This window comes from Dicentrarchus labrax, unplaced genomic scaffold (genome assembly GCF_905237075.1).
Source record: "Dicentrarchus labrax unplaced genomic scaffold, dlabrax2021, whole genome shotgun sequence".
NCBI lineage: Eukaryota > Metazoa > Chordata > Actinopteri > Moronidae > Dicentrarchus > Dicentrarchus labrax.
Window position 1 is genome coordinate 7,361,737 of NW_026136711.1, and position 11,615 is coordinate 7,373,351.

At 41.6% G+C, this 11,615-nt stretch overlaps 1 protein-coding gene across 2 annotated transcripts; it reads left to right on the forward strand.

Moving 5' to 3' along the window:
* The first annotated feature begins 381 nt into the window (after window positions 1-381).
* On the forward strand, window positions 382-10,962 carry cstf1 (cleavage stimulation factor, 3' pre-RNA, subunit 1). Of its 2 annotated transcripts, XM_051415014.1 has the most exons (6): window positions 382-489; window positions 953-1,164; window positions 1,251-1,528; window positions 1,618-1,815; window positions 1,979-2,369; window positions 10,337-10,962. In XM_051415014.1, exons 2-6 carry the CDS (start codon window positions 996-998, stop codon window positions 10,594-10,596), a joined length of 1,296 nt encoding a protein of 431 aa, XP_051270974.1. In that variant the 5' UTR covers window positions 382-489; window positions 953-995; the 3' UTR covers window positions 10,597-10,962. The 2 variants fall into 2 exon arrangements, with proteins under 2 accessions (XP_051270974.1, XP_051270973.1); XM_051415013.1 differs by having other exon boundaries at window positions 426-1,164.
* Window positions 10,963-11,615: the final 653 nt, after the last annotated feature.

An 11,615-nucleotide genomic window follows, 5' to 3' on the forward strand; every position in this document is an offset into this window, starting at 1 on the left:
AAGAAAGGGACTATATGTTTGGACTTTTGATTGTTTTGGCATGCGCTAGAGGGCATGATGCATTCACGTACCTTAATGCACCATCTTGACAAAAATACCATTGTAACAGCGGAATATTTATTTTGCGTTTTGCTTAGTTAATTTGTGACAAAGTAAAACAAAGAGGACAAATCTCTTTGTGTTTAAGGCAATTATTAGAATAATTTCTTAATTTAGTCATAGCGCTTCCTTTTCTCCCCCTAAACGTCACATTTTACAGCTTAGAGTGTTATACGCATCACTACTCCGCCTGTCCCATTCACGTTGGAAGTACGCTACTACACCGATGTTTAATTATTAACTTTAAAATCATTGACTGCTTTAAATGTGGAAATTCTGTTTACCTTGAAGGCAACCTCAGTACAGGCTTTCAGTGCCGTGACGTAGCACGCAATACGTACAGCGTAACGCACGTTTGGGTCTAGGAGCGCCATTGGAAGTTTGTAGAGGGTTAGATATTTTAAGATTAATAGCAAAAAATGATATTCAACCCGTGTCCTTAAATGGCACATAATGCTGTTGTTGCATATTAGAGACGGTCACTCAGTTCGGGCTTTTATCCGCGCTTAAACTGCTGTTGTTTTTGCTCTTTCTTAGCTCACTGTAGCCACAAAGCTAACGTTATTAGCAGCACTGCTAAGCCCAAGTTCCATTCATTCTTTGTAGCCATAATGTTAGTGTAGTCCCAGCTAACGGTGTGTGTGTGTGGGTGTGTGTGTGTGTGTGTGTGGGAAACGTATGTTAGGTATGGTAGCAAACTAGCTGTTGCTTCACACAGCGGGGTTAGAACTGTCACATGCAGCAGACTGGCTGTTTGCTACAGCACTGCATTAGATAACACCGTCGTTAACGGAGATAACCTAGCAGCTAACGTAGTAACAACATTAATAGTTGACCCTGTCCTTTGTTACAGCCAGTTAAGTTGTCTCTAACGTTCCTGGTCAACCTGACCCGTCATGTATCGTCCTAAACCAACTCTGAAAGACCGACAGCACCTCTACAAACTCATCATAAGCCAGCTGCTCTATGATGGATACACCAACATCGCCAACAGTCTCATCAACGAGGTGAAACCACAGACTGTGGTGTCCCCCTCTGAGCAGCTGATGCAGCTGGCAAAGATAGGTAAGAGCCGTTTCCCCATGTCTGCATGTGTGAGCTATGTGTGAGGCTTCAACAGCACTAATTATTCAACCGGCAACCGTTTCCAGGGATGGAGAATGACGACAGTGCTGTGCAGTATGCCATCGGCCGCTCAGATACAGTGGCACCCGGTGTGGGTATTGATCTGGAATTTGATGCTGATGTCCAGACCATGTCTCCAGAGGCATCAGAGTATGAGACCTGCTACGTGACATCCCATAAGGGTCCGTGTCGTGTGGCTTCGTACAGTCGTGACGGCCAGCTGATCGCCACAGGCTCTGCTGACGCTTCCATCAAGATCCTGGATACGGAACGCATGCTGGCCAAGAGTGCCATGCCTATTGAGGTGGGGCAGATCTGACACCAGAGTACACTGCATTTTGTTGATCCAGCAGGCTTGTGTTTAATGCTTTTTGTGTGTTCTGCACATTTCAGGTGATGATGAATGAGACAGCGCAGCAAAACATGGAGAATCACCCCGTGATTCGAACGCTGTATGACCACGTAGACGAAGTCACCTGCCTCGCCTTCCATCCGACTGAACAGATTTTAGCTTCCGGCTCAAGAGATTACACCCTCAAACTCTTTGACTACTCTAAGCCCTCTGCAAAAAGAGCATTTAAATATATACAGGTCTGAGTCTACACAATTTCACACACTGTCATTCTGTTAAAGTGGAGATGCCAAGTTATGTAGAAATGGCTAAGCTAACGTGAACAAGGCTGAAAAAAAATTGCAGCATTTACATTTTCTAAAACTATTCTGACCAATCCTCTCTTCATCTTTTTCCCTACAGGAGGCAGAAATGCTGCGCTCAATCTCCTTCCACCCGTCAGGCGACTTCCTACTGGTAGGAACGCAGCACCCTACGCTCCGCCTCTACGACGTCAACACCTTCCAGTGCTTCGTGTCCTGCAACCCGCTGGACCAGCACACAGACACCATCAGCGGCGTCAGCTACAACCCCACCGCCAACAGCTACGTCAGCTGCAGCAAGGACGGCAGCATCAAGCTGTGGGACGGCGTCTCTAACCGCTGCGTGACCACCTTCGACAAGGCCCACGACGGAGCCGAGGTCTGCTCCGCCATCTTCTCCAAGAACTCCAAGTACATCCTGTCCAGTGGCAAAGACTCCGTGGTCAAACTGTGGGAGATCTCTACAGGCCGGACACTGGTCAAGTACACAGGTAATGAGGGCGTGACTGTGCATGTTCGTAGCGGGGTTAAAGAGGAGTGTTATATGTTAGAACTGATTTATATCTCACATTCAATTCAATTCAGCTTTATTTGTATAGCGCCAATTCATGACAAAAGTTACTTCAGGGCACTTTTCAAGTAGAGCAGGTCTAGACCGAACCCCTTTTATAAAATGATTTACAGTTGCATGCTGGGTCAGTTATAGCGTTTTACACATGTGCTGACTTGGCTTGACTCTGCACACCAGCCCAGCGCAGCAGGGATTTGCATCGCTATTACATCGGGGCTTCCTGCTTGAACGTGCGTCTTAACAGGCAGAGAGAGCAGCGGCGGTCGAGGGAGCTCAAGATTGAATTAAAAGAGAGGAACTGCAGTTAGCGAGAACAAAGCAGTGAATCAGATAAATAACACATCACTATCTGATTGTTTCACAACGGTTACGCTCTAAAGCACAAATAAACACACCACCTTTCCCCCTGCACTTTGTGTTTATTGAAGAACAGCTAATTTGGCGATAAACACATTTCATTTCCTTTAAGTTCTTCACAGTAAAAGTTATTTAAAACCTTTTATTATGATGCAGCAGAATCAAGAGGTGTTGGGTTTTCATCAGCAACTTAACACACCTCCTATAGAACTGAAAGCGAGCGTACAATATATAGATATAGATATTTACAGCGCAGGCGGCTGAAGACCATATAATGGCAATATCAAAACTTAGAATGTTGTGTATAATTCCATTAGTGCACATTAGGGGTGCAACTAATGATTATTTTCATTATCGATTAATCTCTTGATCATCTTCTAGATTAATCCATTAGTTGTTTGCTCCATAAAATGTCAGAAAATGTTGGTCAGTTTCCCAGAGCCCAAAGTGACGTCCTCTAATGTCTTGTTTTGTCCACAACCCAAAGATATTCAGTTTACATAAAGGACTATAGAAAGCAGAAAATACTCACATTTGAGAAGCTGAAATCAGAGAATATGGACCACCCAAAATAATTAACTGATTATTAAAATAGATGCAAATTCATTTAATAGTTGACAACTAACTGATTAATGGACTAATTATTGTTTCTCCAATGTACATCACAATCTAATACATATGGTAATCTTAGCTTGTATCGTGTTGTTTTAGATAACAGAAAAATGCACCTGGTTGTACTGTAGATTTCAGAACATGACTCAGACATGGTCAGAAGAGATCATTCAACTGCATTATTCTGTACATTATATCATAATATATATTTAACACTAGCCAGCACTAAGTTTCAGATTCAGTTTGTTGTCATTTAGGAGAAACGGCTTAAGAAACATCGTAACATAACATTTTAGAAAAGTAAAAGTTTACAGCAGGATACATTAGGGTTATGGTACTATAGTAACCAACTGACCACCTTCCCCAAACTCACAAGGGGGAGTGCTAACATCGTTCCCCAGCAGCCACGCTGACTGGCTGTCTGCAGATGTGCCTGCACGCGTCTTCTCTTTATCAGCATCACATAATTGAGTAATATAGTACATACATGGTAGAGTAGAATATAAATATATTTAAACATAGAACAGTTGGGAGGTGCGAATTGTAAAGGACAAAGTGCAGTGTATCAGTCACTGTATATAGATCATGAGGGATCTATGTTACAAAAAGTGTGAAGGAGACAACCTTTGACTGGGAGTAGTCAGGGTGCATTAGCTGATAATGCAATTGTTACTTTCCTCCGGTGGACTACCCCTGTCTTTTAAAAAGAAAAACATTTGTGGTGTTGTTTCTAAAACAGAATTTCAGATGAGATAAGAAACCAATATAGGGAAATTATTATAGCCGGAAAAGGAAGTACAAAAAGGGATGCATCGTATAGATAAGTCATCTGAAAACTAACACATCATGAGCATCTAGTGAAGTGAAGCATAAACACAGAGCATACCTAAATGGTAATTATAAAGTATGGTGAGACATGAATAATCACAAATAAGGTGGTGGACGCAGAACAACAAATTAATTTGAGTGAATGGAGTCAAGTTGAGTTTAAAGAGTCTTTTGTCTGCAGATAGCAACTTTAACAAAGTTAACTTTGTGAGGCAGCCGAACTCGCAAGGTCACACAAGAATCCATCTTTCCAGGCTTTAATCTTGTGGCCAAACTACAGTGGTACCAGACCAATTAGTGTCCTTTGAGGACGTACTGGCAGCTACAGGGATGGGCGCAACGTGTGTAACTGCAGTAAACTGTGGTAATATGCCGGAGACCACAGTGTGAATGTCTGTCGTTAGAACAGCCAAGCACGTCACAAAAGCGAGCTAATGCGCAGTGTCTCATAAAGGCTGACCACTTACCTGAAACTGAGACACACAGTCTTGAACCCTGCACTATTAGGAAAAGAGGAATAAATGTCAGTACTAGGCCTACCGAGAAATGTCCTGGTAAAGGGTTTCTTGAAATAAAAGTGGGAAACGCTGAAAGCATAATTTAACCTTTTATTTGTTTGAATTTTCAAACAAATAAAAGGTTTTGTACACGTTGTTTTTGATGTAAAGTGATTGCAGGGACTTGTTTGTTTCCGTTTGTCTACAAACCTTCTAACACAACATGGCTGTATCATCACACAAACCATATTCTCAGGAACGTGCAGAGTGTTGCACCATCCGCGGTTATTCTTCTAGTAATTGTTGCAATGAAGTCTGACCACTTCGGTTAATGATTGTGTCATAAGTTCTGCGCTTGCATTTCTTTATTTTACTGAGTTTCCATTTTTTGGTCAACATTTAGAAGAAGAAGAGTGTTGAACTCAGGTGGTGATTAGGCGATTTTTACAACAATAGAAGAAAGCAGAAGCAGAACACTCTTTAGCTAATGGTAATGTTGGTATCCCTCACCATGGAAATGGTTTACTCCAGATTTCATCAGGTTGCATTAGAGACTAGGTTTGTAGATCATAGTTGCCTATTTAACATTGTACAGCAATAGTTGACAGTAGCTAGCAATGTTTCAGGTTAGTGACAGCTAACAAGCTGACAGATGTGTAAACCAACACGTGGGTTTGTACTTAAAGTGACTGACTGGGTTAAAGTGCTGTCTCTCAGCTTTAATTTGAGGGTTTCTACATCCACATCAGCTGAACAGTACAGAATTGGAGCTCTTTTAATACCTATAATACAACATGACCAATATGGGAATGGATGGTATTTATTGTAATAAAGTAAAAAACTAAAGAAATAACTACAAATGTGGAGTGTGTCAGTTAGTGCAGATGCGTAGGGGTGTAAGAAACTAATATATATTGAATGGCGATATTTTGTTTTGTGATATTGTATCGATTCTCAAAAACACTGTCCATTGTTGTTATTGAACCCCTAACTGCTAGCTAGCAGTGTTGTGAATGTAAACAGAGAGCTCTCAGATTTGATGTATATTGTGGACAGTTTTTCTAATATTTGATTTAAATAAATAATAAAAATAAATAAATATATCGCCTTTCTTACAGTATCACAATATATTGAATTGTAACTCCTGTATTGGGATATATATTATATCACCAGACTCTTGGCAAAACACTATGGAGTTTGATTTGTCTTCATTACATGCGAGAAAATAAATGATCTGAGAGAAAAAAAATGTTTGAGAGAAAAAGTTTTCATACCAATAGCAAAAAATAATATTTGAGACTAAAAAAAGTTTTGAGAGAAAGTATTTTCTCATAGAACATAAAAAAATATAATTAGAAATTTTTAAAACTATTTCTGAGAAAAAAAAACCTTTCTCAAAATACTTTTTTAACTCTCAAATATATATATTTTTGCTATCAGTGTGCAAACATTTTCTCTCAAAAAAAACGTCTCAAAACCTAAGTCTTTGCTCTCGATGCAATTTCTTGCTCTCGTGTCAGGATTTTGCTCTCGCTGTGAAAATAATTCAATTCAATTTTCAATTCAATTTTGTTTGTATAGCGCCAATTCATAACAGAAGTTATCTCAGGACACTTTTCAAATAGAGCAGGTCTAGACCGAACTCTTTAAAACATTATTTACAGAGACCCAACAGTACCACCATGAGCAAGACCTTGGAGACAAGGGCAAGGAAAAACTGCCTGTTAAAAGGCAGAAACTGGACAGATCCTCCGGCTCTAGGTGGGTGGTCGTCTGCCTCGACCAGTTGGGGTGAAAGAGAGAGAGACAGACAGACAGACAGACAGACAGGTGCACAGCAACAACAGTATTGGCAATGGCAGTCAAGCAGGACCATGGCAGGAGGCTCCACCAGGATCCATGAGAACCTGCGAGACGAGAAAGCACAAGAACTCCGGGGAAGAAGTGAAGTTAGTAACATGCATTAATGGGACATGAATGTGTGCAGAAAGAGAGAGGAAGAGAGGAGCTCAGTGCACCATGGGAAATCCCCCGATAGTCTAGGCCTATAGCAGCATAACTAAGGGATGGTTCAGGACTCACCTGATCCAGCCCTAACTATAAGCTTTATCAAAGAGGAATGTCTTAAGCCTACTCTTGAATGTGGAGAGGGTGTCTGCCTCCTGAACCACAACTGGAAGCTGGTTCCACAGGAGAGGAGCTTGGTAACTGAAGGCTCTGGCTCCTGTTCTACTTTTAGAGACTATAGGAACCACAAGTAGCCCAGCATTCAGAGAACATAGTGTTCTAGTGGGGTAATAGGGTACTATGAGCTCTTTAAGATATGAAGGGGCCTGACCATGAAGAGCTTTATAGGTGAGGAGGAGGATTTTAAATTCTATTCTACATTTTACAGGGAGCCAATGCAGAGAAGCTAGTACAGGAGAGATGTGATCTCTTTTTCTAGTTCCTGTCAGTACTCGTGCTGCAGCGTTCTGAATTAATTGGAGCGTTTTAATGGACTTATTGGGGCAATCTGATAATAAAGAGTTGCAGTAATCCAGCCTAGAAGTAACAAATGCATGGATTAGTTTTTCTGCATCTGTCTGTGATAGGATGTGTCTATTTTTTGTAATATTACATAAATGAAAGAAGGCGGTCCTAGAGGTTTGCTTTATGTGGGAGTTAAATGACAACTCCATGGGTAGCTAGCTGAGCAAGTTGGTAATCAAAATCATTCCCATCATAGGAATGACTGTGTAGCCCTAACAGGTTAGAGAGTAACAGATCAGAGGTATTAAAGGATGTTTAACTGGTTAGTAATGTGAAGTTCAGCTCAGCTAATATCTCTGAAGGTTAAACATTAAATATTGATTACCAACTTGACATCATTTTCACAGTGAGAGCAAAATCCTGACACAAGAGCAAGAAATTGCATCGAGAGCAAAGACTTAGGTTTTGAGAGAGAGAAGAAGAAAAACGTTTTGAGAGAGATTTGTTTTTCTCAGAAATAATTTTAAAAATTTCAAATTTATATTTTTTATGTTCTCTGAGAAAATATTTTCTCTCAAAACTTCTTTTAGTCTCACAGATCATTTATTTTCTCGCATGTAATAAAGACACAAATCTAACCATACACACAGCCCTAGTGTAAGTCATAGTAAAGAGTGCAGATTGAGGGGAGCTTTAAGCTATATCTGGTATCGTACCCTGCTAAATAAACAACAAAACAAAGGCAAAAGCCTGCAGACCTCCTATTAGCTGGGCTTTATCCTATGGGAGCGCTAGGCCCAGGTGTTCTAAATCAACAGCAACAGTGTTCCTCTGGTACCTTCAAGGACGCATAGGAAAACACAGCAACTAGTACACCAGGCAGGGTCCGTCACAAAGCCTAATCCTGAAGTGTAAATGATATTTGGTTGCACATAGTTTGCTGTCTGTATTGACCTAAACATCAGCAGACAGGTCCCTAGTGAAGCTCTGCCAGGCGTGGACAGCTACTTTCTTCTTCAACGTTTTGGGGGGCCTTTAACCTTCAGTATGGTCTCTCAGCAAGTGAAACACGGGATTGGTTAGAAAGAGGTCAGGTGACTGACTTGGCGGGTCAAGACTGTCCATAAAAACGCCTTGGTACTTGGTTCGGCCCGACGGTTATTATTGGCCACAAACGCGTCTGTATCGGCGTACATGTCACCCAGTATGCACCGATATAATTTATTTGTAGTTGAGTACATTTGCAGAGCCAGCTCAAATATTCACTATATCTGCCGCCGTATCAGTAGTTGATTTTCCCCCTCTACATTTGGGCTTTAGAACTCGGTACTTTAGGATAATATTTAGGATTGTCCTGCTGCGTTGTGCTAAAATTGGGTTTAAATTGGGTTCAAGATTCTAGATATAACCCTACACTGTTCATCCAATATGGAGTTGAACACCAACAAATACCTTTCAAGGGTTAGAAGCAAGCACTTAACCTTACTGTCATTGTTTTATTCAGTTCAGTGTGCTTAAGTAAAGAGCAAGGAAACAATGAATGCTGTATACGCTTCCAGCCTCTGCCTTTCACTGCAGTCAGCAGTATGCTACGGTGTTGGCTGAGCTGTTAACCTGGTGATCGCTGTGTGCACCATGAGGTTGTTTTATTTATAACAGTCCTCTGTTTCTGCTTTTAAGCAATAAACAGTATCATAAGCTCATGGGCTATTCACGATTTGAATCATTTTTATTACTGCACAAATGCAAAAAGTAATAATAAATAATAATAGAAACACCACAAAGCAGGGCAGAGACTGAAAACTGAAACTATCTCCTGCCACTGATTGTTTGTGTTGTGCTGATTGACAACAGATGAGTCTGAACTTCCTAGCAACATGGTTTGTGTAACAGACTGCTGCGTCTGGTTGTATGACGGTTGTGTTTCAGGTGATGGAACAGTAGGCTCATGTTTCCTCTATTCCACTGACAGTGTTACCATGTAGTTTCACTTTGGTCTATATTGTGTTTGTGTGAAGCCAAAGTGAGCCCAGGTGACAGAGATGACATCTTGTTTCTCTGTTGGCACTTTGTCATCAGATATTTCTTCAACACTTGAGTCATTTTGTCAATCTACGTCAGACTAGACAGTTGTAGTTCATTTCATCACTAAAAACTGCTAGGTGAAGCAATCCTTACATGTTTTTCTGCTCTGAATGAATCCACACTGCACAGACTGACTAACACTTATTGTTCCTTTGGGTTAGGGCACCGGTTCCCAGCCTTTTTACAAAAGGGAGCCCTTTTCTATCACTGAGTGAACTGACTCAGTGACATATTTTATGTACATTTCATATTATATTTATTGCATAGCAATAACAGTAGAGAACAACTGATAGACTGTACTGTTTTTTTTTATTACACATACTTCATAGGCTCTTTTTTTTTTTTTTGACAAATTCAGTGTTTTGTTCTCCCTGACACTTGGCCTATTGCTCTATCAGCTCTTTGGTTGTTTGAACTTTTCTAATGCAGGATGAGGCTGTTTATCAGAGAGTGAAGACTCTGTGAATATATATATATATAAAACTGATTTGGCCCTCTGGTCCTAGGTTCCTATTCCCCCTGTTAAGACAGGGTACGGGTACAAGCACTCGTTTATCCCCACAGTCGTTTCTCTTCTGAAAGCAGGCCAGAGAAAACAGTTTGAGTCTTAAGGCTTCTCGCTCGTCTGAGTGTGTAATGTAGTTGTGATGATATGATGATGGGGTTTGTGATAATGACTACTACGATGATGCCGCGTTATGTAATCAACATTCCTGGTTTACCCCATTTTGTGTATTTTTATGGTCATATTTAATTTGCCTTGTAATGCTGTTGCTACTGTGGTTTAGTAGCTGAAGGTTGGACACCAGTGACAGCTGTTATTGGACTTGTAGTTCACTGCATTTAGGGCTCCTTCCTTTCTGTTTACTGTACTGTATGCCTGTGTTGTTTTATGTATTGTACTATGCTGTAAAACCACTGATCCACCCCTCCCACCCACCAGCAACTGGTCAGTCGTCTGTGATTTGATTTCAATTGTGTGGTCTCAGTGGTGCAGTGAACCCTTCCAGTCACACGTTCCTCCTGTGTGTTACAGGTGCGGGGCTGAGCGGGCGCCAGATGCACCGTACACAGGGCGTGTTCAACCACACGGAGGACTACGTGCTGCTGCCGGACGAGCGCACCATCAGCCTGTGCTGCTGGGACTCGCGCACGGCCGAGAGGAAAAACCTGCTGTCTCTGGGACACAACAACATCGTCCGCTGCATCGTCCACTCACCCACCAATCCCGGCTTCATGACCTGCAGTGACGACTTCAGGGCCCGCTTCTGGTACCGCCGCACCACCACAGACTGAGAAACGTCTGGCCCTCCCCCCCCCAAACAGGACACTGGACTGTTTCCTTGACCTCACCGTCATCTCTGATCTGTGGTGTCTTTCATTTTTAGTTCATTTGAAACTGCAGTGGAATTTGAGACAGTACATAAGAAAGTTTTCATTGCACCATCGAAAGAGTAAAGAGCGGGGGCACTCTTCCTACACGTCTTCTCTTTTTGGTAACAACGTTTTGTGAACTTCTTTCACTGCTTGGAAACTTTTGTAACTCACATCTCTCTCTGTGTCTCAAATGACGGCGGAATTGGTTTGTTGTCTTTTCCACTTTTATATTTTGTCGATGTCCTTTTGTTGTAATTCAGATTTTTATTAAACAATGAATAGGAATGAGCCTCTTCTTTGAATTGAATGGTGAAAAGCCCCTCTTCACAACTCATAACCACAGCTACTGTTATATCCTGAAGGTATTTTAAGACCAGTTGTTGCTGCAAAAAGTGAGCAACCTGCAGGGAGCACGAATAGGCAATGACACACACACACACACACACACACACACACACATTGTAGAGTGTGGTATTTGTTGTTCTATCTGTGGATTAATTCATAACCCAGCTAGAAGAAGTCAGAACTTGAAATGTGGAATTGGTTTTCTGTTAGTGTGTTACACTCTATGTGTTCGTATTGCTGTGTTTAGTGACATCTGCGAAAAATCAAAGAAAAAACAGAATAATGTGTCAAAGCTCCTGATTTCCTTCTCCACTGTGGCCTGCACCCTCAGACTGGAAGGTCACTCTGCCCCATCACTCCCCTGCATTCCCCAACCCCCAACCCGGCTCTCCCAGACGCCGCTTTCTGTGTTGTCCAGACAACAACGAGTAAAGTCACAAGAATTTCTGCTTCAAACAAACCCCACACACACACACACACACACACACACACACACTCTCACACACATACACACACACACTTCCCTCCTCTGCCTGCGCCCCCTAACAGTCTTTTAAATCTGCCACACATGGAGGACAAATATGTTGAATTTA

Coding starts and splice junctions, on each gene's coding strand:
- cstf1 (XM_051415014.1), top strand. CDS start 996: ATGTATCGTCCTAAACCAACTCTGAAAGACCGACAGCACCTCTACAAA. Junction 1,165..1,250: donor GATGCAGCTGGCAAAGATAG/GTAAGAGCCGTT, acceptor AACCGTTTCCAG/GGATGGAGAATGACGACAGT. Junction 1,529..1,617: donor AGAGTGCCATGCCTATTGAG/GTGGGGCAGATC, acceptor TGCACATTTCAG/GTGATGATGAATGAGACAGC.